The sequence below is a fragment of the Micromys minutus genome (genome assembly GCF_963924665.1).
Source record: "Micromys minutus genome assembly, chromosome: 11".
NCBI lineage: Eukaryota > Metazoa > Chordata > Mammalia > Rodentia > Muridae > Micromys > Micromys minutus.
This window is the reverse complement of record NC_137980.1, coordinates 46,419,974-46,439,103: the sequence shown is the minus strand read 5'-3', so window position 1 is coordinate 46,439,103 and position 19,130 is coordinate 46,419,974. Positions and strand designations below refer to the sequence as shown.

The window sequence follows — 19,130 nt, the reverse complement described above, 5'->3', positions numbered from 1 at the left end:
TGCTCTCTCGCCCTCTCTCACCTCTTTCTCTTGCTCTCCTCTCTTTTATCTATCTATAACTTATATATTTATCACAAATATTATATACCTATATGTATCTATCTGTAATCCATCTGTCACATATATTATATATCTCTATCTGTCTGTCTATCACCTATCTATCTATCTATCTATCTATCTATCTATCTATCTATCTATCTATCTATCTATCTATCTCTTGCTTTTCCCTGTAAAAGCTGCTTACATTCCACTACCTCTGAGCTAGCCTTGATTCATGTGGGCAAGCCAGCTCCATTGAAGAACACAGCCTAGATATATTTACACTTTGGTAGCCTTATCTTTAGTACATACATACATTTCCACCATCAAGTAGGATCTTTCTGTCTGGGGACCACCTAGACAAGAGGCATATCTAATGCACAGAGCACACTTTTGTTTGCCTACTTCCTAGTTGTCTATAAAGGTAACCATCCTGGCCTCACTGTTTTGCTGATCCCTCGCCGCTCATCTCTTGTGTCATGACATTATTCCTCCCACAAAGAGATAAGACATTGCTCAAAGGAACTTAAAAAAGGCTGTCAGCTGTTAAGAGAGGAGCCAGGCTTGCAATTGATTTGTAATTGGCAAAAATGAGGACAATGCTGTCTTTAATAAAGAGGAACTATTGCCAGTTCTCCACAACAAATTAGATGCTCACCATATAGGAGATATTCCAATACAGTGTCTTGCAAGCTACTTTGAGCTTCAGAAAAAAATAAATAAAGGTAAGTAAATAAATAAATAATCAGGCCCAACATTTTCAGCTGAAATGGTCTGATTGCTCCAGGAGTCTCCCAGCCAGCAAATATTTAGGTGACATTCCCACAATCCACTCATAATGAATATTCTTTTCGCCCCCCCATCCTCCCTGCAATGGTATGACATTTGGAAACTTACTAGAATCATACCCATCGATTCTCTTAAGAGCACATTTGTACCTTTCTGGCAGTCTCTAAAGAATAGCTTTTGATTATTCTTTATTAAAAGTTAAAAGAAATAGAAGTAGACATAAATCATTTTTGATTAGCTGTACTGAAGCCCTTCCAAGGGCCGGCTGCATTCATGGCTAGCAGCTCATTTGGGTCTGATGCATGAGTCCGGAGCTTCCACAGACGCAGAAAAGGACTGGTGTAAGCCCCATGGGGTGCCACAAACTTGCAGCAAAGTAGACAAGACAAGCAGTTGGGAAGAGCCTGCATATTTTCCATCTCCCAGTAACAACCCCTTTTGATTGTGACTACTTCAACCCTCCAAGCTCCACTGGAAGGGCCACTTCCTCTGAACTTACTGCCCATATTAAACACACAAACCTCCAGGCTTTCCTGATCTTGCTGCCTTCAGCTCTACCTTTCCCCACTCACCCTTCCTACCTTGTGGTGAAATAGTTAACTGTCTTGCTCACAGGTCCATCTTCCCTAGAAGAAGGTGAACTCAGGGTAGCAGAGAGAAGAGGAGTGGGGGCAAAGATTGATCCTGAGTACTCTCTGATTCTATTCCAGCTCCTAGGCAAGCAGAAAGCCAGGTCAGATGGGTTAAATTCTAAAAGCATAGGCCAAGGATGGGCTGAGGAAAGGCACAAGAAAACAGCAGGAGAGAGAGAAGAAGACAAGGGAGAAGTTCCAGGTCGGAGTTTGCCAGGGTCAAAGATGAGCTGCACATGACAGGAGAAAGAAAGCCAGGACATGAGATACAGGGGAAGTTTTTTTCCATTCATCTTTCACAGTGCAGGATCCTGAACCCAGGTCCTCAGCACACATTTGAGAAACCCTCTACCAGCAGCGACACCCCTAACCTGAGCTCTTTGTTGATCTTCTGTAACTTTCAGGTGAGGAGCAGCAGAGAAGTGAAAACATGACATGTCAGGGTCATGGCAGAAAAAAACAAGGCACTACTGGGTTTTATGGTTTATAGCCTATATCTCAATATAGTTTACTAATACATTTTAACTTATAGTTTTCTTAGCACAGGTTTCTTACCTATGACACGAATCTCCAATGTTGAAGCATTAACCTACATCCATTCCCACCCCCAACATCCCTAAGAGGGACAGAGGACAGGAGCACTAGAATGAAGCACTTCCTGACTGTAGTGTCTCCACATCTCTGACCCAGGAGACTAGCATCTTCCACCAGCATCTCTGAAACCACAGCCAACGACCTTGTTAACGTGTAAATCGACTGAAAGAATCCCATAATATTGCCTGGCCCATGGCTTCAAGGACCCAAGAGGGCAGGGAGATGTTCATAGAGGAGATATTTGGTGTCATGAAGGGCTGAAAGAACAGTCAAGTATGTACAGTAGCCCTACTGATGGCAATTTGACATAGAATATCTCCAGCGGCATAGCAGTGTGGAAGTGATATATATTAAGCAGGAATTACACTTCAAATTTTCAGTTGCCATTTGTTCTTGGGCTAGCAGTATGTGCTTTCCTACTGTGAAGATGATGGACAGCAGCCAACAGCCCCAGCTTCCAGTCAGCCAGCAATGAGAGGGGAAGCAACTGGAGGTCCAGAACACACGGCATCGCTGAGCTGTGGACTGTATCTTGAGTGTACAAAATGTACTTCAAATGCCATTTATGCTCAGAATAGGTTGATCAGGATCAGACTCCACCCTTAAGCCAAGGAACATCTGTATAAGGACCGGTAATCATCCCTTGGTTTTAACAAGGAACGGACTGCTGATATTTACAAATATAGCTTTTAAGAAGAAATGGGAGCTGAAGAAAACCACACTGCAAATATCAGCCTTATATTTATGAAGCGTGGCTAGGGATGAGACCAGAAAGGGGAAAAAAGCATCCAGAGAAGTTAGTTTGAATGAAATTCTAAGCATATTTTATTTCACCGATTTTTTTTTTATAGATTTGGGAAAATCAAATATACCTAAGCATCTAGTACAGTGGATGTAAAATCAGAGGTATGAGTGTATGCTAAATAAAGAAATTTGGTTGTAGGGTGTGTGTGTGTGTGTGTGTGTGTGTGTGTGTGTGTGTGTGTGTGTGTGTGTGTCTGTGTCTATGTGTCTATGTATGTATGTTGAGAGGACAGAGACTGACATTGTTCCATATTTTATTTTTGAGGCAAGGTCATTCTCTCTTCTCTCTCTCTTCTCTCCTGTATCTCGCTCCTCTGTCTCTCTCTGTCTCTGTCTTCCTTTCTCTCCATGTCTATGTCTCTGTGTCTGTCTCTGTGTGTCTACCTCTGTCAATCTCTCTGTCTCTGTCTCTCTCTCTTTCCCTCTCCCTCTCACGTGTGGGAGTGCACTCACTGCTTCCCTCTCTCCCTCCTTGAACCTACATTTGTCTGACTTTGTCTGATTCAGCTAAGATGACTGACAGCAAATCCAGGACTCCTCTTCTATGTGCCTCCCAGTCCTTGGGATGACAAAGCTTGCAAGGTGAGCATCCACTGAGCCATTTCCCTGACCTGAAGTTACATTTTTGTTACATGGATCCAACTGCAAAGAATGATTAGATTTGGTGTGGCAAAGTAATGTGAATGAACTTAAGACTTTTGCATATAGCCCACACCCTTATTCTGGCTTTTCCTTCTCAATCCCAACTTGACTCTGAAGACCTAATTAACCCTGCTAATGTTCAGCCTCTTTGGGGCTGATAATGTCATCCTTTTGAAAGATTGTGATGAGTATTAAAAGCATTTGGTGTGTAGGCCCTCAGGACACGTCCACTGTTCTGTGTAGTCTCGAGGCCTCATCATTATTGAGCTTTTACTGTCCACCGAGCAGAAGCCCTATGCAGAGGGACATTGTATTTGGAACACTTGTGGGAGGGGAAGCTTCATGAAGTGCACTGTTTGGGTAGCCAGTGCTTCTCCATGGGATCAGGTAACTACAGGAAGCATTGCTGCTATGTAGACTGACAGACAGACAGACATGTCTCTTTATCTTACAGCCAGGTACAACCGATGTGAAGAAAAGAGCTCCCAGATCAAGAGCTTTGTGGTACCCTCTCTGGTGTGCCTGTGATTGTTGCAACCCACACACACACCCTGCTGAGATCTGCACAGAGCATCTGGGCACAGGTCTCATTTCCCAGACAGCAAGTATTGTTGGTTGTACAGTCTCTCTGTGGAGCATACTCTTTGTAAAGAGGCCTCAAAGGTCAGCTTCATGGAGAGGCTGACAGGTTTGCTCTAGGGTCCCTAGAGAGTGGGGTGAGGGTACAGATAAGAAAAAAGGACACATCACAGAATGTTCTAAACACTTGGCTCTGAGTCCTTACCAAGCTCTTCCACTACAATCAAAGCTAGGAAAGACTTCCTACCAACTCTAGAATATCCATGTCTAAGGAGAAGCGACTATTTTGCTCCTTTTAAGTGGAATTTACTTTGTTTATGTTTGTTTCTTGTATTCATTTTTTAATATTTCAGTGAAACAGAAAAAAGAATAAATTACATATAATCTAATTATCACAGTTGATAATATTGATGTATGCTTTATAGTACTATAAGTGTATATGTACATGTATGCATGACATATAGGGTACATATATATGTTATGTAAGTAAATATATAACTTTGTATATATTTATGTATTCACGTGTGTTTTTTCATTAAAATATTAAATATATCAATGATTTTATACCTTGTACTTTTCACTTAATAATTTACTATAAGAATACCATTAAGTCTCTGTGCACTGTCTCATACTTAATTACTTCATTCTAGCGCTTACTTGCAGTATGTTCTAGATCTTTCTAGTTCTCTATCCAGTTGTATATAGTTGCAGGTACATCTCTTTCCCCATTTCTGACTACTTCCTTAGAAAATTTTGGTAAAATGAAACTAATTTTGGAAAAGCTATGCACAATGAAGGTTTTAGATTTTATGTCCCTAATTATCTCCCAGAAATGATGGACTTGTCTGTATACTACAAGTGCGTGCGTAGACAAGTGTGTCCTGTCATTTCTGTTACCCTGTAACTACTTATCACATAGCCAATAACGTCCAACCACAGTGCCAGGCATATGCGTGGAATTCCACTAGTCACACAGGCCTCTGGCAGAGTGCCCTGTATCCATGCCCTCCTTCCCAACAGTCTCTAAAATATGGAGGGGGGAGCCGGTACTCAAGGAGATTCCCTTGCAGGAATAGTTATTGTATCTATCCACTTGCTGTATTAAGTTTAAAGCCTCCCTGGGTAGAGATAGATTGGCAGAAAGCTGGGGACCCCTGCCTAAGCTGTGCTGTCTCCCCCATTCCCTTCCACCCCCTCAGCCTGCTTTCACACAGAGCATTATGATGTGACGCAGACCCACAGAAGGCACTTGTGTGTGTGCCCTCAATAAGACTGCAGTGGGAAGCTGCTCATTACATCACACAGGCTTGGCTTTATGAGGGCTCCTGGGGACCATTCCCTGTCTGGCCTCTGTGTGAACAACAGTTAGAATTTTCCTGAGCAATTGGTTTGTGTTTATCTCGCAGACGGTGTAAACTGTATATCTGACAAGCTTCCTTTATGCCACTGGTGGCTTGGGTGTTCAGGAGTCCCACTTGTGACCCGAAAGCCAGCAGTAGGAAGGAAGAAATGTGGTCATCGCCTGAGAAGCAGCTCTCGTGTGCTCTTCCTGTCTCGTGGTGCCTCCCTTTTAATTTACACCATCTCATCTTGCTTTGTATCCTTCCTAAGCCACCCAAAAAACATTTTAAAGCTGACAGGTAAATAAAATCTGAAAGACCTCCATGGTCCATATTTCTGTCTATTTTCTTCAACATGACCATTGAGTTTAATTTTAACATCCCCCTGTGAACAGACCTAAGGCTTAGTGCATGCCTGTCAGTACTAGAGCAATATTGACCTTATAATAATTGAAATGCCCCAATAAAGTTGCTGAAAAATATTATGATTGTCCTACCTCATTCTTGTGAGCCAGTGGAGTCGATGCCATAAAAATTATGTGTGTCTTCAAAGCAAAATGTACTTTAATTACAGTGAAAAGAGTCAACAGTGTTGAGGGACAAAGAAGGAGGGACGTAAGTACCAAGGGGGAACTGTGAGTGTCTGGATAAGCTTTGCCAGGGAGTTTTCAACGGCAAGGAGAAAGGGTCAAATGTAAGAGACAACAGAATCAACTGCCAGCAAAATGTAGAGTTTACCTGGGCCAAACAACAACAACAACAGTAATAACACAAATCAAAAAACCAACCAACCAAACAAACAAACAAATGTGTTTCACATCCCTGGTCATCAGGGAAACAAACTTTCAAATCACACTGAGGTTCCAAATGAACACCTATTGGAATTGAAAAGACTGACCAGAGTGAGTGTCAGCGAGGGTGTGGGAAAGCGTAGGACTGAGTTCAACTGGGTTTAAAAACAGCTCCTTGTTCTTCAGAAAGCTGAAATCACATCTATGCAAGACCAGGCCATTTCAATATGAGACATTTACCCAAGAGAAATGACAGAATTTGTATACACACATAGATTTGCATATTAATGTTTACGACAGATTCTTTTGAGCAGATAGAAACGGGAAAAAATGAAACAGTCATCAATTGGCTAATAGATGAAATAAGCATGATATATGGTTTATTACAACACTTGATCATTAGAATGGATTATTCCTAAGAACAAGCTACCTAAATTAAAAAGTTGATCCATGCACTGATGTAAACAGACCTCACCTTAGAATTATTGAGGAAAGAGCTTAATACTGCTTGATCTATTCTCTCTCTCTCTCTCTCTCTCTCTCTCTCTCTCTCTCTCTCTCTCTCGTATGTCTCAGCATGTGTATGTTTTATGTGTGTCTCTGTGTTGCATGTGTACATGTTCATGTGTGTAAAAGACAAGCATGCAAGTACCACAGCAGACATGTAGAGTTCAGAGGACAACCTTAGGTATAGGTCATAGCCTTCCACCTTGTCTGAGGCAGGGTCTGCCTCTGTGTCCCCTGCTGTGCTCCAGGCTATTTGGCCCAGCTGCTTTCAGGGATTCTCCTGTCTCTACCTCCCATCTCACTACAGAACACTGGGACTTGCATACACTCTGGGAATCTGAGCTCTAGTCCTCAGGTTTAGCCAGCAAGAACCTCATGCATTGATCCATTCCCCTAAGCACTATGTTGATATAAAATTCTAGAATACATAAACTAATACATAGTGTCAGGAAACAAACCAGTGGCTATTTATTACACTGGCACAGAGAAGAGATTAATAATGAGGACAAAGACACTTTAGAAGGTGGCATCGATGTTCATTATCTTGATTGGGAAATTATTTACATACAAAAACATTAAATTTGTCAAGTTTTATGTCTTAAACTTTAGATCTCAATTATCTTCAAGCTGCTAACAATATATGGTATTAAATGGAAACTAAATATGGTAGGTAGCTCACTCCTGTTACCGCAGCAGTTGGAAGTCTGAGGCAAAAAGACAACAGATTTGGGGCCAGCCTGGACTGCATAACAAGACATTTTTAAAAAGAAAGAAAATATATGTGTATATGTATGTGTACGCATTTTAGTGTGTGTATGTGTGTGTGTGTGTGTGAGAGAGAGAGAGAGAGAGAGAGAGAGAGAGAGAGAGAGAGAGAGAAACAAAGAGTGAGAGGAAAGAGTGTGTGTATGTGTGTGTGAGAGAGAGAAAAAAGAGTGTGAGAGAGAAAGAAGGAGGGGGGAGGAAGAGAGAGAGAGAGAGAGAGAGGGAGGGAGGGAGGGAGGGAGGGAGGGAGAGAGAGAGAGAGAGAGAGAGAGAGAGAGAGAGAGAGAGAGAGAGAGAGAGAGAGAGAGAGAGAGAGAGAGAATGATCTTATGGACATGCCATAAAGAAGCTTCGCTTTACCTTCTGTATTGCCCCAGAACTTTCTATTTGTATTTGCCCTGACAAGAACATGGAGATGCTATCACAATGGGTGCTCTCATTCTGGATCCCATCCTCTGGCTTTGTACCCCACCAAGAGAAACGCCCTCTCATCTTGCTAGGCAAGTAGGATCAATGAGCAGAAAGGAAACAGAAGTGGATTCAGGGTTAAAACGCTGCCCTATAGACTCTACTCAGTGATGGACTCATTTAACCTGAGGACAGACTGCTCATTTTGGGGACTTTTTCTAAGAAAAAAGCAATTGTTCCACTCAGAAACCCAAGTACCATTTCGTCATGGATTGATGACATCACAAGCCCAAACTCTAAGAAACTCCATTTCTCCTAGCTTTAATAATGGTGGCTTTAAAAATACTGTTTCATTAGAGAATGCTTGGTGGAAAGTTTGTATTCACAAACTCTAGACCTAGAGCTCTTAGACTGCCATTAGCTTCCCTACAAAATGCCAACCTAGTAGAACAGAAGATAAGAGTTCACATCTGCATCATTAGAGAGCAATGTCCAAAGAACAGAGATATTTGAAAATGGCCACACCCCTCCCCCACATCCCCTTCTTCACTGCACATAATTTCTTCCTTGCAAAGGGAGAAAACGGTGTGAACAAGGACCTACCCCATTCTTACCTGGAGCCAAAGTTTGTCATGCTGGGACCACTTCCCGCCAGCAATGCACTGAAACGTGGCATTCTGCCCCACATTCACCTCAACGTTTTGGAGTCGCAGGAAATGAGGTGCTTTTCCTAAGAGACAAAACAAAGACAGAACACATGAAGACAGGTAGCTGTTGCTCATACCACTCCTCCATCAGGGGCAGCAGCCTAGGATAGGCCTAGAGATCCTGGAATGTGTGCCCAAGAAAATACCAGGCTCAGATAATACCAGATGGGTCACTACAGCCTGAGGCTCATTCTGTGATCTTCACCTATTGACCTATTGAAGCCTCCTGAAGTCTATGAAATTCACAGGAGAGCATTCCCAGTTCACAAGTCAGAAACCTAAGACTTGAGCATTATATAGTTTGGCATAATCAGGCATCCATAAAATGGGGAAGCCTTGACATGAATCCTGTGCTATGAGACCCTCAATGTTCCTGTGACTAGCTACTGTGTATTCTCTCTGTTAACTCGGCCCATATATTATTAGAATGACTCTAAAATAAATGTTTCTCCTGGGAATGACAGTAGGTAAAAAGAATCATAGAACCTAAACTGCCTCCCTATGCTGCTGCTGCTGCTGCTGCTGCTGCTGCTGCTGCTGATGATGATGATGATGATGATGATGATGATGATGATGATGATGATGATGAAGCTTAAGGTCAAAGAGTACAGTAGGAGAAAAGGAGGAGGAAACTTTAATATCTGCCATTTACTAAGTATTTCTATATGATAGGTACCACAGCCAGCACTTACAAATTTAGTCAATACTGTGCAACTGTCTTTTTGATTCACTAATAGAGAAGCCAAAAATTCCAGAAAGCTGGCCATGTTCACAAAGACACTGTACTGGCTGATTTTGTGTGTCAACTTGACACAAGCTAGAGTTATCACAGAGAAAGGAGCCTCCCTTGAGGAAATGCCTCCATGAGATCCAGATGTAAGGCATTTTCTCAACTAGTGATCAAGGATAGGAGAGCTCCTTGTGGGTGTTACCACCTCTGGGCTGGTAGACCTGGGTTCTATAAGAAAGCAGACTGAGCAAGCCAGGGGAAGCAAGTCAGTAAGTAACATCCCTCCATGGCCTCTGCATTAGCTCCTGCTTCCTGACCTGCTTGAGTTCCAGTCCTGACTTCCTTTGGTGATGAACAGCAATGTGGAGTGTAAGCTGAATAAACCCTTTCCTCACCAACTTGCATCTTTTTCATGATGTTTTGTGTAGGAATAGACACCCTGACTAAGACAGGCATGTAGTTTGAATCTTCCACTTTATACTGTGGCACATCCTAAGCATGGGTGGGAAGTGGAACTGACATTCTGAGGTTTGGGCGCATGGATAAAAGTCTTCAAATAAAAACTAGCATGTGAGATAATCAGCCACAGGGCTAATCCCGGGTTTCATGCTGGATGACTTGAGTTCATCTCTTTCCTTATATGTGGGGTCAAGTGCTCCTCTATATTCATCATAAAGCAGCAATATCAGGCTTCCATTAGCTGATAACTAATGAATGAAAGGAGGAATTTGTTTTTTCATTGAGTGCAATGAAGGGTCCCTATCATTATCAATAAAATCAGTGATAAACTGGGCACAGACTACTTACCCCAAGTAGTGGTAAATAGAGGGGCCTTAGAAGACCAATGCATCAAGAAAAATAGGAAAAATAACATGTAATGAAACCCCCACCAGTGCTAAGCAGTCATCTTAGTTGAGGTTTCTGTTGCCATGATAAAACACTAAAAATCACATGGGGAGGAAAGGGGTTGCCTCATCTTACAGCTTGAAGTTCATCAATTAGGGAAGTCAGGATAGGAACTCAGGACAGGAGCTTGATGGTAGGAACTGGGCCAGTGGTCATGGAGGAGTGATGCTTACTGGCTTGCTCATTGCAGCTTGCTCAGCCTGTTTCCTTAAACCATGCCAGACCACCTGCTTAGGAATGACATCTCACATTAATAATTAATCAGCAAAATCCCTCACACTGCACCATGGGCCAATCTGGTGGATGCATTTTCTCAAAAGATTCCCTCTTCTCAAATAACTATATCTTGTGTCAAGTTGACATACAAACAACAGGCAAAACACTTTGCATAGCTTTTTCTATTCTAATTTCATGGTATCCCTGAGAAGCACATGCTAAAGGGCAGAAATCAGCATTAGCAAGTCCAAAATTGTTGTGACAGCTATCTTAGTTGTCAACATGATGTAATCCAGAATTACCTGGAAAGACAAGCTCAGAGATTAACATAGTTGACACTGAGTTGATCTGTGGCCAGTCATAAGGATTACCTTTTTTCTGAATATTTTATTAACTTATGAGAATTTCATATAGTAGATTTTGATCATATTCATCATTGCCTCCTCCTATATCCACCATCTTTACCCTGCTTTCCCTACCTACCTGTCTGCGCATTCTCTCCCCTATCTGCCTCAAGCCCAGTTTATGATGCCCAACTACTTTCTGAAGGAGTGCTTGCCCTACATTGTGGTCTACTTACCATGGTCCCATCGTTGAAGAAAAATAATTTCCCCCTCTTCTTGCATCTATCAAAAGCACTAACTCCGGGACTGGTGGTAGAATTTCATCCCACCTCCTATTTCCATAGTAAAATTTTATTTGGCTTGAGCTTGCACAGGTTGCGATTCATTTGAAGCTGAAACTGTCCTGTTTTGTCCAGAAAACACCATTTTTCCTTGATGTTATCTACTGTTTCCACAATGATCCCTAAGCCTTGTGGGGAAGGATATGATGGTATGTTTGTACCACTTAGGGCTGAGCATGCCAGAATCTCATACTTTATGCACACTGAACAGTTGAGAGTCTTTGTCTTCATTATTATCTGCTGTAAGGAGAAGCTTTTCTCATGGTAGTTGAGATGCACTGGTCTATAACAAAAAAGTCATTAGTAATCATTCTAATACTGTACATTCATTTAGCAAAATGGTTCTATCAAATCTTCCCCTAGGACCTAGGATTTACCTAGCCACCAGTTCTTGTCACTATTATTTCAGGATTCAAAACTGTGCAAAACTGATGGGTTTCTTTTATTTTCTGTTTTTATCATATTTTTGTTTTAATTAATTTTCTCCTTTTATATCATACATAACATTGCCAGCAATGTAGAAGCTTCCAGGTCAGTAACAGCTTGATTTCTTCATGTACTGGAGTCTTCAGAACTATGGTCTTATCATCAAGTTCCTATATATATTGACAATAGCCTATAAATTCTTGGGGTTCTACGGGATCCCATTGGCTAACAACTCAAAAAAAGGTGATCCTTTCTGTTTATGGAGATTTTATTCACTAGCATGTGGTCTATAATTGGGGTACTGCCCTCCTCTTGCAGGGTAACTCTATGGAAATTGTTTTATGGTTGTGTATGTATTTCAGGAAGCCTGGACTGTAGGGTTCCATATAACTTTATTCAAAGGCCTTTTCTTTTAATTTTCCCTTCCCAAGGTCGCTCCTCTCCACTGTCTTCCCATGCCCCACCCAGATTTAACCCTTCCTGTCCTGTTCTTTCTTTTTAATACTTTACAGTAGTGTTCTATCTCTCCTCACTTGAAAGCTCCCCTCCCCTCGTGGCCCTTACTAATTTCCTAGTCTCTGTAGACATTCTAAACTAAGCACACACATCTGACTCAAAGCTGGCACCCACAAGTGAGAGAATAAATGTGACATTTGTCTTTCTTGGCCTGGGTTATCTCACTCAGAATCATTGTTCCTAGCTTCATCTGAGATTTTAATGATTTCATTTTTACCAGCTTAATATTTCATAAGTTTATTTTTCTTAAAAGCTTTTTATTTATTGCATAATGCCATATTATCATTATCAGCTGATGGACATCTAAGGCTGTTTCCATTTATTAGCTATGGTGAATAAAGCAGCAATGAACATGGATGAGCAAGTATCTATAATAGGATAAGAGACCTTTGGGAATATACCATGAATGGTATAGCTGGATCCTCTGGTACATCTATTTCCATCTTCTGAGGATAGATTTTCCTCCTCACTGATTTTCATAGTGGTTGTACCAGTTTGCATTCCCATCAGCAGTAAGGTAGTGTTCACATTCTTTAGGGGATTATCTCAATTATGCTAATCGATGTAGAAAGATATAGTCCAGTAAGGGTAGGGTACCATTTCTGAGGCAGGGAATCTCAAATTTTATAACTGGAGAGATGGAGGAGAGAAGAAATAAGCAAGCAAGGATGCACATGTGCATTTTCTTCTGCACTTGACTGAGTATCTGCTTCTCACCCATCTGCTTTGAGTCCCCCATTATGATAGATTGTAACCTAGAATTTTAAGCCAAATCAATTTTCTCCCAAGTTGCTTTTTTATCAGGGTATTTTATCATACAACAGAAATGAAACTATAAAGGTACCAAAGCTAGAAAGACAAAAACAGAATTCAGACCAGTTCCATCTGAGCCCAAACTCAATTTCAAACTAGCCACCCCATTGCCTTCTTGGCCTGGAGAAGGAAGATGGTATCATAAAGCAAGCCACACAGTGCAGAGAAGGAGCTTCCAGGGTAAATGGTGGTGAGTCTCCTTGTTTCTCTGTTTGCTCTCAAATATTTTACAAGGAACGTAGTCAAGGCTACTTTCCCTTGTAGATGTATTGAACAGTTTTGTCTACCAAAATGTGCCACCACCAAGAAGACTCTCCCAAACTCAAGGACTTCAGTGTGATCAAGGACACTTGCCCTGAGAAAGTATATACCATCTGCTCATGTTTTTAAACCAGCTGACAACAGTTCAGATGCTGCTGTCAGGACCCTGCGGCTAAGGTGTCAAGGGTCCAAGGCCCAGGTGAGACTATTTCTGCTGTCTGTCTCCAAGTTCAAGATCTCTGCATCTACCAATGTGATAAATGCATACTGCTGGGATTGCTTGAAATTGTTGTCCTTTGGCGCTCCTGTATAATTTCATGAAGCTATTTTTGGATCTACCAGTTCCTCAGCCACAAATGGAGCAAACCTTACAGGTCTGATTTTGCTTCAGTTAGAAAAGGGAAGATACGGCCCCTCCCTATACAGGAGGGGCTGTATCTTGGCTCCAAAGTTAAGATTTTCTGTTCTGCTTTACAAAAGGCCTCTCTTTTTTTTTTTTAACTTTATTTTAAAAGACAAAGATAAAGGAAAAAAAATTTAAAACATTTTTGCATAAATGTATACAAATACATTTTTGTCACAGCTTGGCTTTTTTTTTTTTTCTTTTTTTTTAAGGTTTGATACTCTGCATTAAGGTCTTACTAGTTACAATGAGCAAAAAGTACATGTAAAACAGGATGTAACCCGGAATTAGTCAACATTTTCTTGGTGTGTAAGGATTGAGCATAATGTTTTTTTGTTTGTTTGTTTGTTTTGTTTTCTTTTTTTTCTTGAGCTTCACACAGTCTGTGAGTTGTTTCTGGGGCAGTCCAAGCCTCTGGGGTTAGCATCCCACTATCAGTGACTGCATATTATGTCTGTTCTTTTGTGACTGGGTTATCTCACTCAGGATGTTATTCTCTAGATGCAACCATTTTCTTAAGAATTTGGTTAAGTCATTGTTTCTGGTGGCCGAGTAGTACGCCATTGTGTAAATGTACCACAATTTTTGTATCCATTCATCTACTGAAGGACATCTGGGTTCTTTCCAGCTTCTGGCTATTATAAATAGAGCTGCTATGAACATTGTGGTGCATGTATCTTTGTTGTATATTAAAGTGTCTCTGGAGTATATGCCCAGAAGTGGAATAGCTGGATCTTCAGGTAGTACTATGTCCAATTTTCTGAGGAATCGCCAGACTGATTTCCAGAGTGGTTGTATCAGTTTACAACACCACCAACAGTGGAGAAGTGTTCCACTTTCTCCGCAACCTCGCCAGCATCTGTTGTCATCTGAGTTTTGGATCTTGGCCAATCTGACTGGTGTGAGGTGGAATCTCAGGGTTGTTTTGATTTGCATTTCCCTGATGGCTAAAGATGTTGAGCACTTCCTTAGATGTTTCTCAGCCATTCGATATTCCTCAATTGAGAACGTTTTGTTTAGCTCTGTACCCCATTTTTTAATAGGGCTGTTTGATTCTCTGGTGTCTATCTTTTTGAGTTCTTTGTATACCTTGGATATTAAGGCCTCACTTTTCTTACACTTGTGGTTAAGTTCTGGGACACAGACAGTCAGAACTAGTCCTTCTTTGGTCATTGACTCTTTACCTTGCCTCTCATTTCAGCATCAGAGTTCCAGCCTTGATTCTTTCATTTTCTTTCTAGCTCCTTCCTGCCTTCTATGTTCAAAATGTGGGTTGAATGTCACAGGTGTTAAGATGCTTGGGAAAACACTGAGAGCCCTGATTTCCAGCAGACACATCAAGCCAGAATCCTCACACAAACCAGACAGCTATCAAGATTAACAAAGCAGTTCCACTGTAAATTAACATTAACAAAACCACCACCTTCTTGATCTATCTTTCGTTTTTTTTTTTTCATTTTAGAAGGTATTTCTGAAAACTAAGGAAAGATGTGGCAGTCAGATTGAGTCTGTATTTGGCATCGATTTCAATGTTGGCAAATTGTTAAGGTGGAGTGGATAAATAGGGGAATGAGAGACCTCACACTACATTGAAAAAGAAGCTCCTCTACTAAGGGTCACCAGAGAGTGGGGTGGGGGCAGGAGTATCTTGCTCAGAGCTGCCAATGATTTCTCCAGAAACATAAGAAGCCCCCATTTTATGTGAAATCTCTCATCCTAAACTCTTGACTGAGTTTGATGAGAACACTGAGGCCTTAGCCAAACCCATCAACAGTCAGGTCCTACCAGTTTCTGGCTTCTGATAAGTTGCTCAATGTTCAGTCTCCTGGACCAGTTCCCACTAGCCAGTTGTGCCCTCTCTGGACCTATCAACCCAACAATGGTTCTCCTCTCCCTCCACACTGGGGGAATCACTGAATTGCAGGAAGTTTTCACAACTATCTTTTCATTTTGTATTCTCTCCATAGGTTCTCACCCTTCTCTCTGTTCTCTGAGGCTCTGGATTATCTGTGTCTCGTGATCAGTAGCTTTCTGTTGGGATCTGCCTTGTGTTTCGTCTTCTCTGGGTGCTTGACCTTTCTGAACCTCCTTCTATCCCCAAATCTAGTCTCCTTTTTGGCCAACTATGGACCCTTTCCACCATTATCTACCTTCTGCCTCTGCATTCTATGAATAAAATTATTGTACCAACATCAACTCACCAACCTTCAGCCAAGAAACAAGTAACCTCGGGTCCTCCAAGCAGCCACCAGCCCAGTTTTAAGCAGCCCCAACCCCCTCAGTCCTCCTTGAGACTGAGTTCCTCTAAAATGGGAACCTGCTGAACAGGGTTAAGGGAAAACTGGTTGTGTATTTGGGGCAAAATGCCTAGGTGCCAGTGACATTTAAACTCCTGCAGATGTCAGTGCAGCATCTGAAGACATATTATTGTGCCCTTTATCTCGCTCTTTAAACCTGACAATGCTCAGCAGGAAGCAACACAATTGAAGTGTAAGCTCCTACATCCATTAGAAACAACTTGGCTGATGCTCTGTGGGCTGAGAGACAGGACCCCTTGAGGCTGTGCTGGGGGCAAAAAGAGGTTGGGGAAAACTCTAAAAGTCAACTTGGGAGTTAGAAGGTTTGAAACTACATGGCAAAGTGTGCTGACATTTACCAAAGCTATAACTGTGGCAGCCCCTGCTAACAGCTGACACCACACCGAGACCCAGCAGTGGATGGTGGCTGTGGCCAAAATACTTTTGAAATGATAACAAGAAAAAAGTTAAATGAGCTATAAAATATGGATGAGAAGTTTTCCATTATAAAAGAAAATAATTTACTTGGAGGATTATGCCTGACTTTTGGTAACTATTTTGGAAGTTCGAGGTAAACATTGAAAGCCAGCTTCAATGTGTAGAGGATAAAATTGCAAATCACTGCTGATTCCTCTGTCCACAACTTTTAGAATAATTAATTGAGACATTTATTGATAAATTCTGACCATATGTCAATAGGAAATATTTTGAAGGACAGAAATAGAGACTCAGAAAAAAGTTGAAGACGTATGAAATGCATTATCTTCCAGTATAGATAATGACTTTAAAAACTTCTAAGAGAAATTAATTCAAAGGCTTAGGTTTGAGGTGGGGGGAAACAAGCAGTATATTGGGCAGCTCAGAAAGTGCAGGGGCTACATCATGTGTAAACCCACAGCAGTCCCAAAGCCTGTAGTCAGCACCTCAGAGACAGCAGGAATTCTCAGAGATACAGAAGCAGTCATCTTTCTCCCAATGTAACCAAGCCAATAGAATAGTTACCTCCAGGGCCAGAATGCAGCATCCTTTTACATGTCTACATTATAGTGCTCCTATCTCCCAGAACCTCAAACACAAAATATAACTGAATCTAGAAATAGAGCCTCATATCAACTGATTAAGCTCAAACCAGGCTTTTTGGCTAGATCTGATCTAATCAAACTTGTGTCCTTTCAGGAAGAAGAGTTGTGGACACACAAAAGGACACCGAGGACTTACACCGACAGGAAAAGACCATGGGAGGTTGCACGGAGGAAACCATGTATAAGTCCAGGAAGATGATCTCCGAAGGCAAACCTTCAGTGCCTTAACCATGATTTCCTAGCCGCAAGGGGTTATGGGAAAATGTAGTGATCACTTAGGCCACCTAGTCTCTGGTACTTCCTGATGGCAGTCCTTGCAAAGCAATAAGCCATCTGTTACATATCATGTAAGTGCAGAGCTAGCTGTTTGCTTTTTGGTCTCATTCACTTAGTGGGAGGCTTTTGAGGACAGACGATGGTTTGTCTTATGTAGTTCCCCAATTCCAGACACTAAATACAAGCACAGTAATTGCTCCCTGTGTGATTAGTGGCTGACTCTTCACAATCCTGCTCCAGGTCACCCCTGTTCTTTGCATAGTTCCAGAATGTTCTTTCTTATAGTTTCCCCATCCTTCCTATGGAACACAAACTCATATGCTGCACAGCATCCATTATAAATTAACCAAAACTATTCCATCCCGAAAAAGCCTAACATTGCCTCCCTGCTAACACCCACTCACAATGATGTCTGAGGCCCTGAGTCGGGAGGTTCAGGTCACTAGGATACAGTCTGCTCTGCTCCATCTACCAGGGCACACTGGCAGCACAGGGGTGCTTCCCAAGGCAGGGATTAAGCTTTGAAAACTTGCCATTTCCTCTTCCTAGAAGCCCCCTTCCCAAATTCTTAGAAAGCAAAATCCTTTCTAAGATTAGAGTCCCAGCTCTGACCCCATCTTTAAAGACACATCCCATGAGCACACTACTGAAGGAGTTCCACTTCCTATATTTAGCCCATTCATGGCACATTCCATTATCCCAAATTATTCACTGCTTCTCCTAGTACTAGATATTTTAATTTCTTTCTTCCACCCCCCCCCCCACAGCCAATCAAGCACCTTGAGCACAAAAGCCAACCCTTTCTTATTTATCTGCCATGCCCAGGAAAGCTCTCGAACACATAGTTCCCAATCAATAATTTACTTCTTGAGATGAAGAGTGGAAAAATTCTGTGCCAGCAATGAATGAACAGAGAATACGATCTGGAGGTCTACTTCAGAGGTCTACATACACTGGTGATGTTTGCACATATCCTTAATGTGATGTTTCTCCAATTCCAGCTCCAATTTCTAGGTCTCACATTTTATGTTCTGGCATAAGTTCTTAAGCCTCTTAAGCACTAGGGTTGAACACAGCCACAATACACCATGCAGAAATAAAGCCAAGGTCATGTCTTCTGGAGTTATATCCCATGGCCCATTTGCTGGGTAACTGACTCTTAGCAATTCTATAACCATGCAATCCACACTTCTCAGCAGGAGGAGGAGGAGGCTATCAGGAGAATCTTAAATTCACAGAAATCACAGGGAAAACAGGAAAGATGTCCAATGATCCTTAGGAATTTTGTGGGTAGAAAGCTATCTAAATGCCCTCAGGGGATGCTCTCCTACTGAGATGCAACAAAGGGAAGGGAGGATTTGACAGTGATGAGTAGGACTTGGAGACAAGACAGTTGAGGGTAGAATATCAAAACTGGGCGTTATAAAGAAAGTAAAGCTTCTTTCTGGGACACAGAGCATTGGGACCCAAGGACATGGACCCATGAAGTACCATGCTGTATTCTGCTGGGGGAAAAACAGTGTCACCTCTCAGGAAGACTATGTCCAAGCATAAAAATAATGAATTTAGGCAACAAAAATGGGCATGCTCTATGGGAACAGACATGTACAGGGTGTGAGGAAGACAAAAGATTTTCTGGGAAGACTGCTCAAAGCTGAAGATTGCACAGGTCTGAATGTATATTTAAATGAAAGCAAGAAGAGCAGGTCTTTTCTGATACCACCATCAGTATTGAATATAGATCATTCCCCAATGGGCATCTGACATAGATGATACTCAAAAGAGTCAGGGAGGGATGGGGAAGAGTCAGAACAGGCAAGAGAAACCTGTCTGCATTATTGTGGGACATACAACCAGGCCAGGAAACTTGGTAAGGTAGAGCAGGTTGAGACCTGGAGACTTGATGAGTATACACCTGAGGC

The 19,130-nt window shown here is 41.8% G+C and overlaps 1 protein-coding gene across 1 annotated transcript in view; it reads right to left on the bottom strand.

Annotated features, from left to right (window-relative positions):
- Nucleotides 1-19,130, bottom strand: part of PTPRT (protein tyrosine phosphatase receptor type T) — a gene marked incomplete at both ends in the record, with an annotated part of 395,600 nt that overhangs the window by 7,608 nt on the left and 368,862 nt on the right. The window contains one exon of the mRNA XM_080925561.1: nt 8,505-8,620. Coding sequence (XP_080781687.1) covers nt 8,505-8,620 — 116 coding nt within the window. The remainder of the gene's footprint in view (nt 1-8,504; nt 8,621-19,130) is intronic.